Consider the following 19,480-nt stretch of genomic DNA (forward strand, 5'->3'; position numbering starts at 1 on the left):
AACCAGTATGTTATATAAGAATTCATTCTATTTTTGTCTGCTGCTACCTTTGACACTTTGTTAAGAAGGCATGATCTTCCTCTGTCCAATGGTGAAGATTTGGGAAGAGAGACGATTCCCGTCAGATGGACTCTTCCCTTCAATTTTAATCATAAAATCTTACTGTAACTAAAGAATCTAGTCACATCTCACAGTCAAAACTACAAACTTGGCATTAACTCTTCGAAGGGACGCCCAGGTGGCTCAGCGGTTGAGTGTCTGCCTTCAGCTCAAGGCATGATCCTGGGACCTGGGATCTAGTCCCGTATCAGGCTGCATGTGAGGAGCCTGCTTCTCCCTCTGCCTATGTCTCTGCCTCTTTCTGTCTCTTGTGAATAAATAAATCTTTAAAAAAAAAAATTCACTAATTTGGGTCTGTTTCAGGCTTGAAACCTACAGCTGAGCAGCTGAGCAATGGGATGCTGTCCTTTCCTTCTCTCCAACCCTCCTGCATCCTACTTGTTCTACCACTGCCCTAGAAGCTTAGGAGGGAGGAGCACTAGAGATAGAACAGTTCTTACTTAGCTGGTTGGCTTTGTGCTCTCTGGGCCTGCCTGGTTATTAGGGCTGGCTCTCTCTCTTGGGTTGGTACTCTCATGAGCTAACCAGAGGTTCCTGCTGTGCCCCTTGACCCTGGTAGATGCATCTCCCCCATTGCTGTCCTCTCTCCTCACTCCCTGGCACCAGGCAGGGACATGTTGAGACCCTTTCTGCAGAGGTCTCCTTGGCCCTGCAGCTGGCCTATTGGACAACATCAAATAAGACCCCATAGCAGTCCATGTGAAACAGATATGCATACCTTGCCGAGGGCTGTCATCAAAGTCATTGGCCTTGCCGCTCTCTTGCCCTCTAGACTTCTTTGTTGTTGTTTTTTTTAAGATTTTATTTATTTATTTATTCATGAGAGACATACAGAGAGAGAGGCAGAGACACAGGCAGAGGGAGAAGCAGGCTCCATGCAGGGAGCCTGACACGGGACTCGATCCCAGGTCTCCAGGATCAGGCCCTGGGCTGAAGGGGACACTAAACCACTGAGCCACCTGGGCTGCCCACCCTCTAGACTTCTTAGGCAGGAATCAGCCTGCCTTTGACCCAGCCTTAAGTCCACTTCCACTTTCTTTCTCAGGCCTGAGTCAAGTAAGTTGCTGAATCTCCCAACTACAGGAAATACATTTATAAACTCTCCGAGCTGTCACCTTTGAACTCCCCTCAGCAGATAGTGTTCCTTCCCTAACCTTCTTCCACCAAAACAGGGGTTGGAACTCAACACAGCAACAGCTTTATAAAAAAAAAAAAATTTCATCAATAATCTTCTTACCAAATTCTCTCTGTTCTTTCAAAACTTACATTCTCGAAGTGGATAAAAGGATTCAAGAAGCATGGACTCTCCTGTTTTCCCCCTTTGTAGCCTCAATTAAATTGGAGGCAGAAGAGTCCCACTCTTATAACCTGTATATTGTTACTTACTGCTGTAGTATAACAAATTACCCCAAAACTTAGTGGCATAAACAATAAACATTTATTATTGCTCACAGCTTCTCTGGGTCAGGAATTTGGGTGGCTTAGCTAGACAGTTCTGGCTCAGGGTCTCATGAGGTTCCAGTTAAGTTATCAGCTTGACTGAGGCTGGAGGATCACTTCTAACATGGTTCACTCCCATGGTGTGCAAATTGGTGCTGGTTGTTCATGCAAGGCCTCAATTCCTCTCCTTATGGAATTCTCCACAGGGCTGCTCAAGTGTTCTGATGACACAGTGGCTGGAGTCCCACGGAGTGAGCAATTCAAGAAATCAAGACGAATGCAACAACACTTGTTATGATCTAGCCTCAGAAGTCACACACTGTCACCTCTGATTCTTGATTAGCCATACCTACCAGCTCTGTTTCAACATGGAAGGGAACTATACAAGGGCATGAACACCAGGAATCAAGGATCATTAGCGAATATCTGGGAGGCTGCCTTCTACACCCTGTTACACTTGCAATGATCATTATCTCCTAAAACAAACTGAACAAAGTTCAAGTAAAGGAGAAACCATAAATTTAGATTGCTTTAAACAAAACTTCTTTGGGGATTTCTCAATTTTCAAAATTATGTATGTTATCTGGCCCTCTCTACATTTGATCCTCATCTACAAATGGGTCGAGGACTCTTCTTAAAGGAAGGCAGAGCCTATGCCTCATTTTCAGGGTTCTTTCTGGTTCTTGAATTTCTGATTTTACATAATAATCAGAAAATAAGGGTTTGTAAATATCTTTTAGAGTTGATATTTACACTAAGATTTATAATTCAACAAAAACATTCTAAGGTACATCATTATAAGAATCATCTCTGTTTTATTTATTCTACAGAATAATGATTTAAATTGAATACATTTGGGCACAGTAAATATTTGACATGAAAAGTAGTTGCATCAGAAGAGGCGTCAGAAAAATACCAACCCATCTGACACATAGTAACTAGAAAATATTTTTCTGTCTCATCATTTAAGTGTTACAAATCCTGAGAATGTTATACACTGAACAAACTAGGTACTACTACTTATAATTAAATCTTGCTTGCAAATCATCTGTTAAAAAAATGCTTTGAGGTACAAATCACCTATGTATTAAACATGAGTCTTTTACATTTTACAAAGAATTTAAACAAATATATCAAACAACTAAAGTTAAGTGGCTCTTAAAACAGCTATTAGTCAGGTTCAAGGACACACTGTTCCACAATTTCCCGTAGATTGGGGTTTTCCATTGCAGCTGCCACTCGCTCTTTGTCATTTATCTGCTTGTTGACTGCAAAACACAGATAAAAGTTAGCAGAGGAATTATGGCAATATATAGGGACAGACAAAAATCTTATGAGCCCATTAAAACAGAATTTAACCCCTTCATAGCTTAAAGCTGATTTTGGCTCATTTTTCGTAAGTTCTAGAAGGAAGGGAGACTTAGAGAAAAATCCATGGATCTTCATATAATAAAGGTATTGGCCTATATCTTCTGTCTATAATTTGCTAAAAGTGTTGTTAATGTAAGTGTTCAAAAGAGCAATGTCCATATTCTTTTCTAGACCTTCAATTTCAGTTTCAAGTACATAGCTTTCTGTCCTGCACCAAAGAAAAAAAATCAAGCCTTCTTTAGAGTCAGGGTCCCTAGAGATGGATGTTCTTTAGAGATGTGCAGATTGGCTGATTGCTAAATCAGCCAATATTCACAAGGCCTGCTTCTGGTTCACCTGGAGTCCTACTGAAAAATTACTTTCTTGAAAAACCTAGATTTCCCCTCAAGGAAGAGCTAATAACTAATTTTGCAGTTTTTTGCAAATGACCTGTAGATACTTGGATAGTACAATAATGGTATCCAAGATGAAGTACTAGCTAAAGTTGTTTTTTAGTGAGTCAAGATTGACTTACTGTCTTCCTCTGTTGAGTGGGTTCCTTCAGAAATGTAGATTTCCAACTAGGAAAAAAAAATTAAAACCAAACATTTAGAATGCTCTGAGGTAACAAGTGAAATGGAATGCACAGTGGACTCAAGAGTCTAGGATGAAAGTCCAAATTCTATTCTTAGTTAGCATCAATGACTTAACTTAAAGACAAATCCTCTCAAAACAGAGAATGAAATTAGTAGGATTTTTAATTTTTAAATTTGCAGAAGGCCTGCAGGGGGTATCCCCATTAATTACTTTTTAAAATGAATACACACAAATAAAATTTCACACAAATGAGATCTCATATATATTTTACTCATGGATCTCTCTACCCTACTACACTCTATCTCTTCCTCCCAAATCAGTACCTAAAGTATCTAAACTTCCTCTCTGCCCCAAGCCCCAAGAAAACCATATTAATAAACCCAGTGTAGTTTCTTCCATATTTTTCTCCATACCTACATAATGGAATGTGGATTTTATACATACAGGTGCACACACACATGCCAAAGTTGGAAGTTTCTTTGCTTATTTTACAAAAATGGGATCACAAAATATAGTGTTCAGTATCCTCCTTTTCTCATTCACTATTATTTTGCTAAATTTACTCTCAAGTATCATATCGGTTAAACTAAACCTCTTGGCCCTGCTGCATGCCCTCAGATTAGCTAACCTCCAAGAACCAGAGCTTCTGAAACAAACACATAAAATTACTTCCAAATTCTATGGCAAATAAAGCATGCTATATGATAAAGACATGCTTACTCTCCAGAAAATACTGGAGTGTATGAACCATTTACTATAGTTATTTTATTACTAAGATAAATGTTTTTTAAGAGTGAAAAAAATCATACTTTATTAGGGCTAAAAGAGACCCTAGAGATCATCTAGAACAGTTTTTTTTTTAAAAACAAAACAATTTGGGGCACCTACATGGCTCAGTCGGTTAAGCATCTGACTCTTGACCTGAACTCAGATCATGACCTCAGGATTGTGAGATTGAGCCCAGTGCCGGGCTTGGGCGTGGAGCCTGCTTAAGAGTCTCTCTCCCTCTGCCCTTCCCCCCCCACCAAAAAAATACCATATGAATTCTGCTAGTGGCATAATACCAACTCTTGTTCCAGACAACAAAGCAACAGTTTAAAATCATTCTATACTCATTTACCTTGTTTTAAAATTATGCGTGACTCAAAAAACAAAACAAACAAAAAAAAATTATGCATGACTCAACTCTGAAAAATAGTTAAGTAAAAGGGAAAAGTCAAGCATTTACCCTGCTATTCCTGTATGAACTATACCTCAGGGAAACCACATAGTAAGTTTGGCACATTGAAGCCACAAAGACTTAAATTTGAGAGGTTACTTGTGGCCCTCTCTAAGTGGTTCTTCCTGTGTTTTAAATTTTTGCTCATGAAAATATGCTCAACATTATTAGCCATCAGAGAAACGGAAGTCAAAACCACAACTGAGTTATCACTTCAAATCCACTAGGATGGCTATAATGAAAAAAATAGATAATATTAATAGAGAAATGCAAGTGAAGATGTGGAAAATTAGAACCCTCATATACTGCTGGTGGGAATGTAAAATGATAAAGCAGCTATGGAAAACAGTGTAGCAGTGCCTCAAAAAGCTAAATATAGTTAGCAAAAGATCTAGCAATCCCCCTCCTGGGTGGAGAAAAGATGAAAACAAATGAAAACAAACGAAAGCCTGTATGCTAATGTTCATAACAGCATTACTTATAATAGACAAAAAGTGGAAACAACCCAGATGTCCACCCAGTAATCAAAGGATAAATAAACTATGGTACATCCATACAGTGGAATCATATAAGGCAGCAAAAAGGAAGGAAATACTGGCACATGGTACAACATGGATGAATTCTGAAAATAATATTTTAATTGAAAGAGGCCAGTCTAAAAGACCACAAACTGTATGATTTCATTTAAATTAAACATTCAGAATAAGCAAATCTATAGAGATCAAAAGGAGACCTGTGGTTGCCTGGGGATAGGATAAGGCTTGGGGAAATGGATATGGGATTTCTTTCTGAGGTGATGAAAACGTTTTAAAACTGACAGTAGTCGGGCACCTACGTGGCTTAGTGAATTAAGCATCTGCCTTCAGCTCAGGTCAAGATCCCAGGATTCTGGGATCAAGCTCCACATCAGGGAGCAGGGAGCCTGCTTCTCCCTTTCTCTCTCCTGTATGCTTTCTCTCTCTCTCAAATAAATAAACAAAATCTTAAAAAAAAAAATAAAAAACTGATAGTGATGGTGGCACAACTCAGTGACTATACGAAAAACTATTAAATTGTACATTTTAAACAGGTGAATTGTATGAAATGTGAATTAAATCTCAATAAAGCTGTTAGAAAACAACAAAAACTTCCTTACCTTATGTTTAAATGGTAAACACCGCTGAAGTTTTACTCTTAAGCACAGCCCTGTAGAGGAAAAAAAATAAAAGGCCCCAATTACCTCTCTTCTTATTAGTTCTTGAAAAAGCATACAGCTGCGTGTAGGTGTCTCCTGCAATACAGTAGCTGGAAACAGCTTTGGCTCAGTCCAGCGTAGGTCTCCTTTGAACCAGGCACCATGCTAGCAACTTTAATACATTTAGTCTTACATATTCTTCACGATAATCCAGTGAGCCATGTATTACCAAACCCATTCTACAAACTATGAAACTAAGGTCATAATGTAACTTGCCCAAGGTCATTGAGCTAGTAAAGTGGCAGTTGGACCTAAAACCCAAGACCACTGCAAAGCCTAGGTCCTTTCTACTACATCAATTTACCTTAAAGCAAAAGTCAATTCACTCATTAAACTTCATGGAACACTCACAACAGGCCAGATCATGCAAAAATTGAAAACCAAGTAAGAGCCACTTAAAAAGGACCACAAGAAACTTCGCAAATTTGGAATCTTCTATGCCTGTGATATACAAGTAGAGTTGTTTCCCTAAAACAAGCTCCTCTAAAGCTCAGTTTACCCCAATGCCACATCACAGTTCAATATATAGATCTTTTTTCCCAGTTGAGACTTACAAGAGAAATTAAAACTGGGCTGGGAACAGATCCTCAGTGTGCCCATCTTTCATTTCTCCCCCACCTCAAAACAAGGAATGGATTTTTAACTAAATCTACACCCCTAGACACAGAAGATAATCAGACTGTTCTTATTATGCACACAAAGTGTTTCAGAGTACTTAGAGTCTAGAACACAGTAATTCCATAGTAAATGTTAGAGAACTCTGAAAACAATGTATAGTTTCTTTAAGAAGGCCTCCCATGGGATGCCTGGGTGGCTCAGTCAGTTAAATGTCTGCCTTTGACTCAGGTCATGATCTCAGGGTCCGGGGGTTGAGCCCTGTGTAGGGCTCTCTGCTCAGCAGGGAGTCTATTTCTCCCTCTCCCTCTGGCACGCCTTCTGCTTGTGCTTCCTCTCTCTCTCTCTCTCTCTGTATGTCAAATAAATAAAATCTTAAACACACACACACACACACAAACACACACACAAGAGGGTCTCCCTGTAGATCTGTCCTAAAGCATATCTGGAGGGTTCTTCTCTTCCCTCTGCCTCCCACACTGCCTCTTTAATTTGTTACCTATGTATCATCTCAGCATCCTCATGTATTCTGCTCACTGTTGGTGTTTCACCCACATGGTAAATAATAACTGTTTCACAATTCACAAAGCACTTTTTTGAGCATCAATATCCTCAAGATAGGCAGTACAGCATTACTAAGACTACAATACTTTGAGTTCAAAAATGGCTCCACTACATACTAGCTATGGGATCCTGGGCAAGTTATTTAACCTCTCTTAAGCTTCAGTTTCCTTATGTGTAAAGCAAGTATTATAATATACCACTCAATATAGGATTGTTACAAGTAGTAAATAAATTGTTATGCAATGCGCGTAAAATAGTACTTGGTACATAAAAAGCATCTAATAAATATTAGCTATTACTATTGTATCATTTTCATTTTACAGCCAGGAACCAAGATAAGCGATCTGTTTGACATCACATAGCTAACAAGTGGACAGCTAGGAGTTAAACATAGACTCCAAATCCTATGCCCTTCATATTGGACCACACCTGCCTTCAGCTATTCTTATCAGAACTAAGTCAACACAGATAGCTACTAGCTGGTTTCCCTACCTTACCCACTCCCAGGGAAGACCCCTGGGAGTCTTCCTCATCTTTGCAATTACTTACCAGGATAACTATAACCAAGTGATGACCTAACCAGTCGGGGTGGAACGTATACTCAGGTTCCTTCCCCTGCTTCACACTACCTGCTCACAGGAAATGCCTCCCAGATCCCAGAAAGAGGGGTCTCTCTCTTTTTTAAAAAAAATATTTTATTTATTTATTCATGAGAGATACAGAGAGACAGGCAGAGATATGGGCAGAGGGAGAAGCAGGTTCCCTGCGGGGAGCCCAAAGCGGGACCCGATCCTAGAACCCCAGGATCACGCTCCAAGCCGAAGGAAGACATTCAACTGCTGAGCCACCCAGGTGTCCCAAGAGGGCTCTCTTTATTTAGTTTTCCACTCATGTTGATTGAACATGGTTACTACACTACTATACTAACTTCTAAATAGCCAAGGGTCTTAACCGAAACTATTAAAAGGACCTGACGAAACTTTGTTCAGGGAGTGGACAGATGTGAAGCAGCTACCATAACCAGATCTGGGCACCTCTTTTTTTTTTTTTTTTTTTTTTAAAGATTTTATTTATTTATTCATGAGAGACAGAGAGAGAGAGAGAGAGAAAGAGAGAGAGAAGGCAGAGACACAAGCAGAGGGAGAAGCAGGCTCCCCTCAGGGAGCCCAATGTGGGACTCTATCCCAGGACTCCAGGATCACGCCCTAGGCCGAAGGCAGGCACTCAACTGCTGAGCCACCCAGGGATCCCCAGATCTGGGCGCCTTTAGAGTTACTTTTATTTCATGGGCTTTCTCAATCTTTGTCCACACACAGTTTTTCAATAATTACAATCATAATGCAAATGCAATTTAGCATTTCAATTTTTTTGATTACTTGACATTTTCAATAGAAATAAGAAATCCCATTTTACTGGTAGCATTTCCTTATTAATAGGTACTATAGTTTTTTCCAGGTTTCACTATTATAAATTTACTATAAATGTTTGTACATGTTACTGTTTTCTTCAATAGAATTATTTTCTTAATTCCTATGTCAAAGAGTAGAAACCTCTTAATAAGGATTTGCCAATATGTACCCAGAGGCTTAAAACTACTTACACCATATGACCCAATAATTCCCATTAAAGGAATTTATCCTGAGGCAATAACTAGAGATATATGAAAATATTTATGTAGCCCCAGCCGAAGGCAGATGATCAACCACTGAGCCCTGCGTCCCAAAAAAGTTAATATTTAATGAAGAATAAAAACTATTCCTAAAAAAAAAAAAAAACTATTCCTTATCAATTTTATTACCTAATCCTTATAACTGTGTTGATACTCTTATCTCTACTTTACAGATAAGGAAACTTGAGGCTCAGAAAGTCTAAGTAATTTGCCTAAAGCCACAAAGTGGCAGACCTGATAGAGATAGAATTTTAGCCCAAAGCACACATTCTTTTATGATAATTGATTTTTATTTTCTTCTTTACACTTTTGTGGAGTTTCCAGATTATTTTGTAATTTAAAAAAAACACAGGCTAAGTGTTACTTTTTGAAAAATCAAAAGAGCCTTTGCTAAAAGCTCTTAGAGTAATAGATCCCCTACTTAAGAACTCTTACATATCAAAGTATTTTAAGACACCCCCCTTCACATTAAGAGAGTAGCAGCACTTCCAATATCTAATGATTCAGAAACTGTCCAATAACAAAAAATAAGTATGCATTCAAAAATGCTTTCTCCCAGGACTCCTGGGTGGCTCAGTAGTTGAGTATCTGCCTTTGACTCAGGGTGTGATCCTGGAGTCCCTGCATGGAGCCTGCTTCTCCTTCTGCCTCTGTCTCTCTGTGTCTTTCGTGAATAAATAAAAAAGTCTTTAAAAAAAAAAAATATGCGGGGCAACACCGGGTGGCTCAGCGGTTTAGCGCCACCTTCAGCCCAGGACCTGATGCTGAAGACCTGGAATCGAGTCCCACATCGGGCTCCCTGCATGGAGCCTGCTTCTTCCTCTGCCTGTGTCTCTGCCTCTCTCTCTCTCTCTCTCTCTGTGTCTCTCATGAATAAATAAAATATTTTTAAAATAATAATAAATAAATAATAAATTTTTTAAAAATGCTTTTTCGGGATGCCTGGGTGGTTGAACGTCTGCCTTGGGATTGGGGTCCTGGGATCAAGTCCCACATTGAGCTCCCTGCGAGGAGCCTGCTTCTCCCCTCTGCCTATGCCTCTGCCTCTCTCTCTGTGTCTCTCATGAATAAATAAATAAATCTTTAAAAAACTGCTTTTTTTAGTATGGAGTATTAATATCCACAATATTATTGGGGCTCCTGATTGGTTGGCTCACTCAGTTAAGTGGCCAACTCTTGATTTCAGTTCAGGTCATGATCTCAGGGTCCTAGGATCAAGCCCTATGTCGGGCTCTGTGCTCAGTGGGGAGTCAATTTGAGATTCTCTCCCTCTGTCCCTCCCCCAGCTCGTGTTCTCTCTCTCTCTCTCTCTCAAATAAATAAATAAATAAATAAATAAATAAATAAATAAATCTTAAAGAAAAAAATAACTACAAGATGATGTATGGATTCATGGACCCTCTAGTGCCTCAATATACGGCCTCTATGCTGGAAATCACTAATGGGGATCCCAGAGCAACAAGTGAGAAGAGAAAGACAGAAATTGTTGTAACAATGGAAGCAATAATAAAACATTAATCTTTTCAGTCCATTTTATAAACTTATCTATTTTTTTAAAGATTTTATTTACTTATTCATGAGAGACATAGAAAGAGAGGCAGAGACATGGGCAGAGGGAGAAACAGGCTCCCTATAGGGTGCCCGATGCAGAACTCGATCCCAGGACCCTAGACTCACAACCTGAGCCAAAGGCAGATGCTCAACTACTGAGTCACTCAGGTGCCCCTAAACTTATCTATTTTTAAATAGATAATATATTCCCATGGTTCCAAAACTTAAAAATATAAAAAGGTATATAGTAAAGCCTTCCTCCCACCCTGTCCCCAACCTGCCCAGTTGCTACTACCACTCCTATCTACTCCCATCACAGTTATTCATTTCTTAGGTATTCTTTACACATATACAATCAAAATACAAATTTGCTTTTGCCTTTTTTTATACAAATGTAGCAATATTACACTTGCTTTTATCTATTTTATTTATTTTTCTTTCTTAACAGTATGTCATAAATATCTCTCCATACCAGTACATGGAGAGCTTCATTTTTCATAGCTATGTAGTATTCCACTGTTAATATATATCATCCTTGATTATTTCAGCAATCCTCTACTGATGAACATTTGGTTTGAAATACACTTCATCTTCTTTATTTTTATTTATTTATTTTTTTAGAGGAGGGAAGAGGGGTAGAAGGAGGGGAAGAGAGAGAATCTTAAGGAAGTTCTATACCCACCACAGAGCCCAAGCAGGGCTCAATCCTATGACCCTGAGATCACAACCTGAGCCGAAATTAAGTTGGATGCTTAACTGCCTGAGCCACGCTGGTGCTCCTCCTTTATCTTCTTTATAACAAAGTATATATTCAAAGACATCTCTTGCATATCTTACTGCTAACTACTCCAAAATATTGGGAATGCAGCCTCTCAATAGAAAACTACCTCAAAAATACGCTCTCAAATAAAAAACTTAAAAAAAAAAAAACAAAATACTCTCCCACTAGGACTTATGCCCATACTGCACTGAAGCCAATACAGCAGCGAAAGGTGATGGCAGTAGTGCTAGTCTGACAGCATCCACTCCAATCTCCAGAACAGGAGGAGAGGACTGGTCCACACCCACTCTCTTAATTGTAGGCATGTACAGGGAAGAGAAACAGAATGTATAACTAAAGAAGATAACACATTTGGAGTCAGGAAACCTGCGCTTGAGCCTCAGCTACATCATTTCCTGCCTATATGATTCTGAGCAAGTCACTTAAACTCTCTCAGTCTCAGTTTCCTCATCTGGAAAATTCTCTCATAGGCTGTGAGGGCTACAAAAGATATACATCTGAAAAGACTCTGTGAACTATAAAGTATAAACATGATGCTAATTGTTATTTTGGGTCAAAATCAGTAAAATAATTTAGAATTAAAATATATTTATAGGGATCCCTGGGTGGCGCAGCGGTTTGGCGCCTGCCTTTGGCCCAGGGCGCGATCCTGGAGACCCGGGATCGAATCCCACGTCGGGCTCCCGGTGCATGGAGCCTGCTTCTCCCTCTGCCTGTGTCTCTGTGCCTCTCTCTCTCTCTGTGACTATCATAAATAAATAAAAATTAAAAAAAAAATATATATATATATATTTATATATAAAACCTTACCAATAAGGGTTGCCAAAGAGCAGTGAGGTACTGTTGGTGTGAACCTGATAATAACCAAATAGTCTTCTTCATTTATTTCCTGAACCTCCACACTACTTTCCGTCACCACTTCCAGTTCTTCTAAAGTATTGGGCTTCTCTGGGTCCCGGATAGTTCGAATCAAATCTAAAGAATCATTGGAGACAAGGTATTATGTTAAAACATGAATATTCTAAATAAGGATGACTTTGCTAGTCCTAATCCAAACATTGACTTCTTCTTTTTAACCAAAGATTACAGTAACTCCCCGTATTTCTGACAGAAATTTCCATGACCAGTTTCCTTTTGAGAAAAATGTTTTCTTGGTTTATTATTAGATCATGACCAGTTTCTTGGATCCAACATTGCAGAGAGAATATAAGAATGAGGAAAGTGTCACAGAAGCTCAAGGAGAAGAAATAACCTTTAGCTTGGGAGAATATGGTACACAGAATTTATGAAAGTGGAATCTGAATCAAGCCTTTAAAAATGGGTGACATTTCAATATTTGATATTTAAGGTAAAGGAAATTAAAGGAAAAGAAGTTTAGGAGTGCCTGGCTGGCTCAGTTGGTAGGGTATGCAACTCTTGATCTTGGGGTCATGAGTTTGATTCCCACATTGGGCATAGGGAGTACTTAAAACATTTTTAATTAAAAAAAAAAAAGTTTAGTCTCCTAGGAACCCAGCATAAATGAGGATATAAGAGTTTGGGCCAGACCATCAAGGATTTTTTACAGTCAGCCACAGGCAATAGGGAATCCTCAAGAGGCTACTCTGAACAAGGGAGTAATGTGGACAGCATTGCACTGTCAGCTGGTAACTCATCCACTAGCTGGTAAACTCAGAACTAAAAGCAGAGCCAGAGATACCAGCTGAAAATGCTAGGCCCAAAATAGGCACATGATAATAGTAATGGAGAGGAGGGGACAGATGGAGAAGTAATTTCAGCAGCAGAATCAACAGAATTTGACAGTTCTTTGGATGTAGAAGACGAGGAAAGGGAAAAAGGAGGATGATAGATTTTTTCTGTTTGGGAGAACACTGACAGAATGGAAAAAAAAAAAAAAACCTGAAGAACACAAGAAAGTTGGATGGGGGCTGGGGAAACTGGGTTCAATTTTATACATAATGATTTGGAGGTGCTTAAGGCGCAACCCAATGGGATATTCCAGCAAATACTGAACAGTGATGTAAAGTTTAAGAGAGCACCAAAGCTAGACACATGAAAAGATGCTCAACATCACTCACCATTAGGGAAATGCATATCAAAACTACAATGAGTAACATCTCACACCTGTCAGAATGGCTAAAGTCAAAAAACACAAGAAACAAGGCAAGGACGGAGTGTTGGCAAGGATGTGGAGGAAAAGAAACCCTGTGCATGGTTGGTGGGAAAGCAAACTGATGCAGCCACTCTGGAAAACAGTACAGAGGTCTTCAAAAAGTTAAAAATAGAGCTACTCTATGATCCAGTAATCACACTACTGGGTATTTACCCCAAAAAATACAAAAACACGAATTCAAAGGGATATATCCATGACTATTAGCAGTAGCAGTATTATTTGTAGCAGTATTATTTACAATAGCCAAGAGATGGAAGCAGCCCAAGTAGCCATCGATTGATGAATGAATATAGCTGATATATATATATGAATATTATTCAGCCAAAAAAGAAAGAATGAGGTCTTGCCACTTGCAAGGACATGAACAGAACCAGACAGCATAATGCTAAGTGAAATAAGTCAGTCAAAGACAAATACCATATCCAAATATCACTTGTACAAGTTCACCTGTAGGTGGAATTTAAGAAACAAAACAAATGAACAAAGGGAAAAAAGAGACAGACAAACCAACAAATGAATTTTAACTATAGAGAACAAACTGATGGTTATCACAGGAGAGGCGGATGCGGGAATAGGTGAACTAGATGAAGGGTTTTAAGTGTACACTTACCATAATGAGCACTAAGTAATGTATAGAATTGTTAAATCATTATATTGGACACCTGAAACTAAACTGAAACTTTAACGGAATTAAAATTTTAAAAAATAGATAAAAAGAGAGAGTACCAAAGCTAGAGTGGTTGTTGAATCCCTGAGATTTGTAAAGAATGAGCAAAACAGTAGTTTTCGACCTTGGGTGAACAATGGAATCATCAGGACTGCTTTAAAAACTGATGTCTAGGGGTCCCTGGGTGGCGCAGCGGTTTGGCGCCTGCCTTTGGCCCAGGGCGTGATCCTGGAGACCAGGGATCGAATCCCACGTCGGGCTCCCGGTGCATGGAGCCTGCTTCTCCCTCTGCCTGTGTCTCTGCCCCTCTCTCTCTCTCTCTCTCTCTCTCTCTCTGTGACTATCATAAATAAATAAAAATTAAAAAAAAAAAACTGATGTCTAAACCCAACCCCCAAAGATCTTGATTTAATTGATTCCTAGTAGGGACTGGGCATTGAGCTTTTTAAAAAATTCTTCAGGTTGCTCTTATGGGCAGCTCAATCTCAGAACCACTAATGTAAAAGGAGAGACCCAAGGATAGATTGATGGAAAGCACCTAACTTAGGGATCAGAAGGAGAAAGAAAAGCCAGAAGCAGAGATGGAGGTGTGGGGATATTAATAACATTAAATGCAGCAGAAAAATCCAAGTTGATGAGAGCTGAAATGAGTCTTTGGATTTGTCACCCAGAAAATTACCTGTAAGAAAGCAGTTTCAGTAGAGAGATGAAGGCAGAAGCCAGCTTGCAAATGCGGAAGTAAGCAGGAACTGAAAATGCAGTCCTAGGCTCTGGCAAGGAAGGGAGAGGGCAAAGGATGGATAACGGATTTAGACAAAGCTAGAACAATGATGACAAGGGTAAGGGAAACTGAAACATGTTTTAGAGCCCAAAGGGAAAGATCAAATAGAGGAAGTAAGAGTGAAAATATAGGAGGGAGGATGGGGGACTGGCAAAATAAGCAGAAGGGAATGAGACCAAGGATGTGGGAGCCTGGGTCGTCCCCCTTAGAGAGGACAAGATTTCCTTCCTCCTCTGAGGTTGTAGAAAAAGATGGGAAAGGGGAAACAACAGAGAAATGGGGAGGTAGAAAGGAGAGCACAGGGAGTTCACACAGGATGGGCGTGATGTCTTAAGCCTAAGGTTTTGTTCTATTACCGATAGCACCCCTGTAATCAGAAATGCTACTAGGAGAAACAAGTCAAGCTCCACCTTCTCCCCCAACAACTAACTCCTAGGCTTATCACTTGATTAGCCACAGAATTTGAAAATGAAGACAGGAAAAAAAAAAAAAAAGACAAAGCTGCTTCTTCACAAGGCTCTGTCACCCACGAGGCTCAGAGAAACACAGCTTTTAAAAAAGAAATGTATTGCCCCTCATTTTAGGCATTTTCTCTTTAAGGCTCATTCACACAAGCTGCATTATACACTTTATATGCTACCTAAAGCTGAAATTAAGTCTCATCCCTTATTAAACTTCTCTGGTTTTCTATTGATTTGAGAGATCTGGATTTATTTCTTTAGAAAGAAAGCAATGTTGCTCTTCTCACATTACTCCCCTGATGAAAATTCTCCTATAGTTCTGCACTGACATACTTTATACATTTACACCTTCAGTATCCAATCCTGACCTGGTATCTAAAACAATTTTTTTTAATCACATTTCCACTCTTTAACCACAAACTCTATCCTGGGGCCCCGCCATTCCCTAACACGTTGTCATCTCCATACTTTTGCTTCCTTTTCTCTGCTTAGTACACTTTCTACCCCCCTTATATCCAGAGCCTACTTACGCTTCAAGGCCTAACTCAAGTGACTCCTCCATAAAGTCTTTCCAGATCCCCGACTCAGAGATTACTATCTCACCTTCCTCTGAATTTCCGGATTTCTTTTTCAGGTTGATGGACTTCTACTACATAAAATTGTTTTAAAAAGTACATTTCTGCATGTATAGGTCTCCACCGGTATTAAACTTTAGGACAAGAATCATCCCCCTTCCAAAGCTGTATCCCCCAAGTGCCCTTCTGTCCTGAGGTGCTATAGACAGAAGTCTGATAGGACAGGAATATGTCAGTTTTGTAGAGATCATTACACTCATAATCATCTAGCTGGGGTTAGGTCCCGCCTCTAGCAAGAGAGGAGTAAGTTAGATTGGCTCCAAAGGTCTTTTCTAACCCTGGCCTCCTTCTACTGGCCCATAATCCTTCCCCACATTTTATTTGTATCCTTATAGTTAGATCTTTCACCCTCAGTCAGCAGGAATCACTGAACATTAGTTAGAGCCAGTCTTTTTAGCCTTCAAAAACAGTACTACACAAGTCCAAAAACAAGGAGTCATAAGGCAATTGTGAAATGGTGTAAAGTGCACGAAATTTGGAATCAGAAGACACGGGCTTTGGTTTTTGCTTTTTCTTTACTGGCAGAGTGACCTCTGGGTGGTTGCTTGGCCATTCTAACCTTCTGTTTCCTCATGTGTACAATGAAGATGGTCCCAGGGGTTTAAAAAAAATACGTGACTCTGTGTGTGTGTGTGTGTGTGTGTGTGTATTCGTTTATGCACTCCAGGCTTGGCAGTGATAAGAAACTATAAAGTCTAGGCCGGGGTACGGGAAACCCATTTTGTCCTCTTCTCTCGGGGGCTTTTGGAGGGGGAGAATCCTCTTTTTTTTTTTTTTTCCCCAAGAGAGCGGCTATGACCTTAGGCCAGTCCCCAGCAGTGCTCTCGGTGGTGGCAGAAGGAATGCGAGTCTAGGGGCTAGGGACCACAAGGGAGGAGACAAGCAGTGCCATCAGGCCAGCTCTGCTTCCTAACCAAGCACCCTAACCGCCTGCTCTGCCCAGAAGTCTTGACAAGGTCAGAAGGGCGTAAGGCCGTCAAGGGAAATGAAGTGATTAAGACCTCCAGCCTCGGCTAACGCCAGGTTTAGGAAGAGCCCAGGTCTTAGATCCACATTCCTGCGTGACTCAGGACCCCGGAGAAAAGGCTTCCCAGGCTTCGGACGAGACCCAGCAAAAACCGGTCTCCACCCCCAGCCCTCTGGTGAGGCTCCCGTTACCCCCCATCTCCACGTACAACGCCAAACGCTGCCCTGGGTAAAATTAATTACCATAAACCTCTAGCGCTTTCTCTTCCATGATCCGGGGCTGCCGGGCAGCTCCCCGCTCAAAGAGGCCGGAGAGCCACAGTACTCTGCTCAGCGTCCAGGAGAGCAGCCCGGACACCCGCTCCATCCTCATGCTCCGCCATCCCTGGCGACTGTCCCACCCGAGCCACCGTCTCTCAGCAGCGGGCCTCGCAATTTATCAACTTCCTGGTCTTCAAAAGGGCCGAGACAAGCCTAAAGATCCCGGGGAGCAGAAGATAGGCGGGACCTGACCGGAGCAGCGCGGAGGACCTAGGGAAGGGCCCCGCAAAGACTACAAGCCCCAGCATGCTTTGCTCAGTTTTGGCGGGACAAGGCGGGGAGAACTCCTTTCAGCACGTGAGGTGCATTGCGTGCTGGGACATATGGGACAGAGATGTATTCTGGGATTTGTAGTCTAGGTCGGGGAAGAGGCGATAGGTAACTGTTACCTGCCACTGTTTGCCTCATTCAGCGCCCCCGATGAGCTGAAAATGAATCCTCAAGAGGTAGGGGAAAGGAGATCTTGATTTCTTTTGCTGGAGGAGCGTGTACAAAGAGTCTACGGTTACTTCTCTGAGGGAGCCGCTTCTTACTTCCTAGTCACGCCGGAAGTGAGTTTCCGTTGCCGTGAAACGGAAGGTGTTGGGAGTCCAAGGAGGTTGATTAGGTGATTAGGTGCCGGGCCGGGGAGGGCTTTTTGATTTTTCCCGTTTCAGAGGAACGGAGGTCAGCACAATTCCCCAACGGCCACCTGAAGATCCTGCCATTCGCCTTCAGAGACAACTTAGAATGAAAGAGCTCTCCCTGGGCCCAGCATATCCAGTAGTGACATACTGCAAATAGATCATCATCCTAAAAAGAATGTCTTAAGTCCTCTGGTGGTCGTGGCTGTGATGAATGCCAGGAACAAGGTGGATGATGTTAGTTTTACCTACCCCTCCCTCCGAGTCTCAAACGTTTATTGGGCACTTACTTTCCCAGACGTGGTGTATTTATAGACGCCGAGAATACAAAGATAGGAGGCGGCCTCTGCCCTCCAACAGCTCATAGACCTGGGAGGGAGCCAATCCCTGAAGTTGAGTGATTTGCGATTAGAAACAAACCAGACTTTGCTACCAAATGCCATCTCTATTGAGAAGGATCATTTTGCAGAATTACCCCCATGCTAACATATCCCGTTTATCTTTATAAAGTTTTGTTTATTGTCTGGCTGATTTAGACTTTAGGCTCACCAGGTTAACAAGGGAATAGTTTACGCCCCAGGGAAATTGTGTTCAGGGTTTTAAGAATTTCCCTGCCATCTGTCCCACTCCACTCCACGGCAACTAAGAGGATATAACACCGACTTACTTGTAGCCAAATTTAGGACGCCGAGATGTCCCCTGCTCTGAGGCCTCCCTGCATCTCCAAGCGTAACTGATACCCTCTTTCACTGCGCCCAGAGCAGATTACAGCACCGAACACCGTTGCATTTGTTCATTTAACGTGTGTGTCTCCATCAAGTGCCTCGTGGGTCAGGAGCTTCTTTATTTCTGTATTTCCAACGCAAACAGTAGGTGCTTAATATATGTTTCTTGAATGAACTAATAACTAGATGTTGTCCAAAGAATAAAGTGAATGAAACTTTACCGCCGCCTTTTGGAAAGACCTCAATCAAAACCACTTACTGAATCTCAATGAGAGAGCACCGTGCGTGGCATAGGTAGGGGGCACGTAGAGGAGCTTTCAGACTCCTTATTCGAACGACATCTTAAGAAGGCTGTTGGCAAACGCTCTCCGGAACACAAAGGGCCCTAGGAATCTGAGCCGCCGCTACCTCGCTGGCTCCTCCTTTTGTGCCCCCCTCCCCGCCCCGGCCCTCGCGCAGTTGGTTAAGATCTCAACGTCACGATGCGGGGCGGGGGATTGGATGGGTAGGAGCGTTGGGCCGGCCGGCCCCGCCCCCCGCGGCCAGGCCCCGCCCCCCTAAGCCCCGCCCCGTGCGTCCCGCGGGGTTGGTCACGACCATCCCGCTCCTCGTTCCTCTGGAACGTTTTGCTCGCGGCGCTGTCTGTCTATAAAGTTGTTGTTGCGGCTTCCGCCGCGGGTGGAGGAAGATGGCGTCGGGTGGTGGTGGCTGTAGCGCTTCGGAGAGGCTCCCTCCGCCTTTCCCCGGCCTGGAGCCGGAGTCCGAAGGGGCGGCCGGGGGGTCAGAACCCGAGGCGGGGGACAGCGACACCGAGGGGGAGGATATTTTCACCGGCGCCGCGGCGGCCGTGAGTTCGCACCCTTCGGGGCAGCCGGTGGGCGGGCGGGCGCCCCAAAAGGGAAGAGGCTAAGCGGGGGTCGAGGAAGCTGGGCAGAGTGGGCCCGCCGAGACCCTGCGATGGTAACGGTAGTCGTGGCTTGGGGCCCTT

General features: G+C 41.9%; 2 protein-coding genes across 4 annotated transcripts in view; one reads left to right on the forward strand and one right to left on the reverse strand.

Annotated features, from left to right (window-relative positions):
* Positions 1-1,535: 1,535 nt before the first annotated feature.
* On the reverse strand, positions 1,536-17,370 carry CIAO2A (cytosolic iron-sulfur assembly component 2A). The gene is made up of 5 exons (XM_038580652.1): positions 17,067-17,370; positions 11,951-12,115; positions 5,862-5,911; positions 3,446-3,491; positions 1,536-2,828 (listed from the first exon to the last, which is right to left on the reverse strand). The coding sequence occupies exons 1-5, from the start codon at positions 17,194-17,196 to the stop codon at positions 2,731-2,733; spliced, it is 489 nt and encodes a 162-aa protein (XP_038436580.1). The 5' UTR covers positions 17,197-17,370; the 3' UTR covers positions 1,536-2,730.
* A 77-nt stretch (positions 17,371-17,447) lies between these two features.
* The window catches only part of SNX1 (sorting nexin 1), a 41,232-nt gene continuing 39,199 nt past the window's right edge, over positions 17,448-19,480 (forward strand). The window contains exon 1 of one of the 3 annotated variants that reach the window (XM_038580651.1): positions 17,448-17,590. In XM_038580651.1, coding sequence (XP_038436579.1) covers positions 17,576-17,590 — 15 coding nt within the window. In that variant the 5' untranslated portion in view covers positions 17,448-17,575. Of the gene's footprint in view, positions 17,591-17,962; positions 17,996-19,123; positions 19,340-19,480 lie in introns of those variants that run through there. The other 2 variants (XM_038580650.1, XM_038580649.1) reach the window with 2 other exon arrangements.

This window comes from Canis lupus, chromosome 30, assembly GCF_011100685.1.
Source record: "Canis lupus familiaris isolate Mischka breed German Shepherd chromosome 30, alternate assembly UU_Cfam_GSD_1.0, whole genome shotgun sequence".
Taxonomy (NCBI): Eukaryota; Metazoa; Chordata; class Mammalia; order Carnivora; family Canidae; genus Canis; species Canis lupus.

What these genes read in the sequence shown, in the direction of transcription:
- CIAO2A (XM_038580652.1), bottom strand. Translation starts at nt 17,196, where the DNA reads ATGAGGATGGAGCGGGTGTCCGGGCTGCTCTCCTGGACGCTGAGCAGA. An exon ending in GAAAGCGCTAGAGGTTTATG is followed by an intron (nt 12,116 to 17,066) that starts GTAATTAATTTT and finishes ATGATTCTTTAG; the next exon opens with ATTTGATTCGAACTATCCGG. An exon ending in CCACTCAACAGAGGAAGACA is followed by an intron (nt 2,829 to 3,445) that starts GTAAGTCAATCT and finishes TGTGTTTTGCAG; the next exon opens with TCAACAAGCAGATAAATGAC.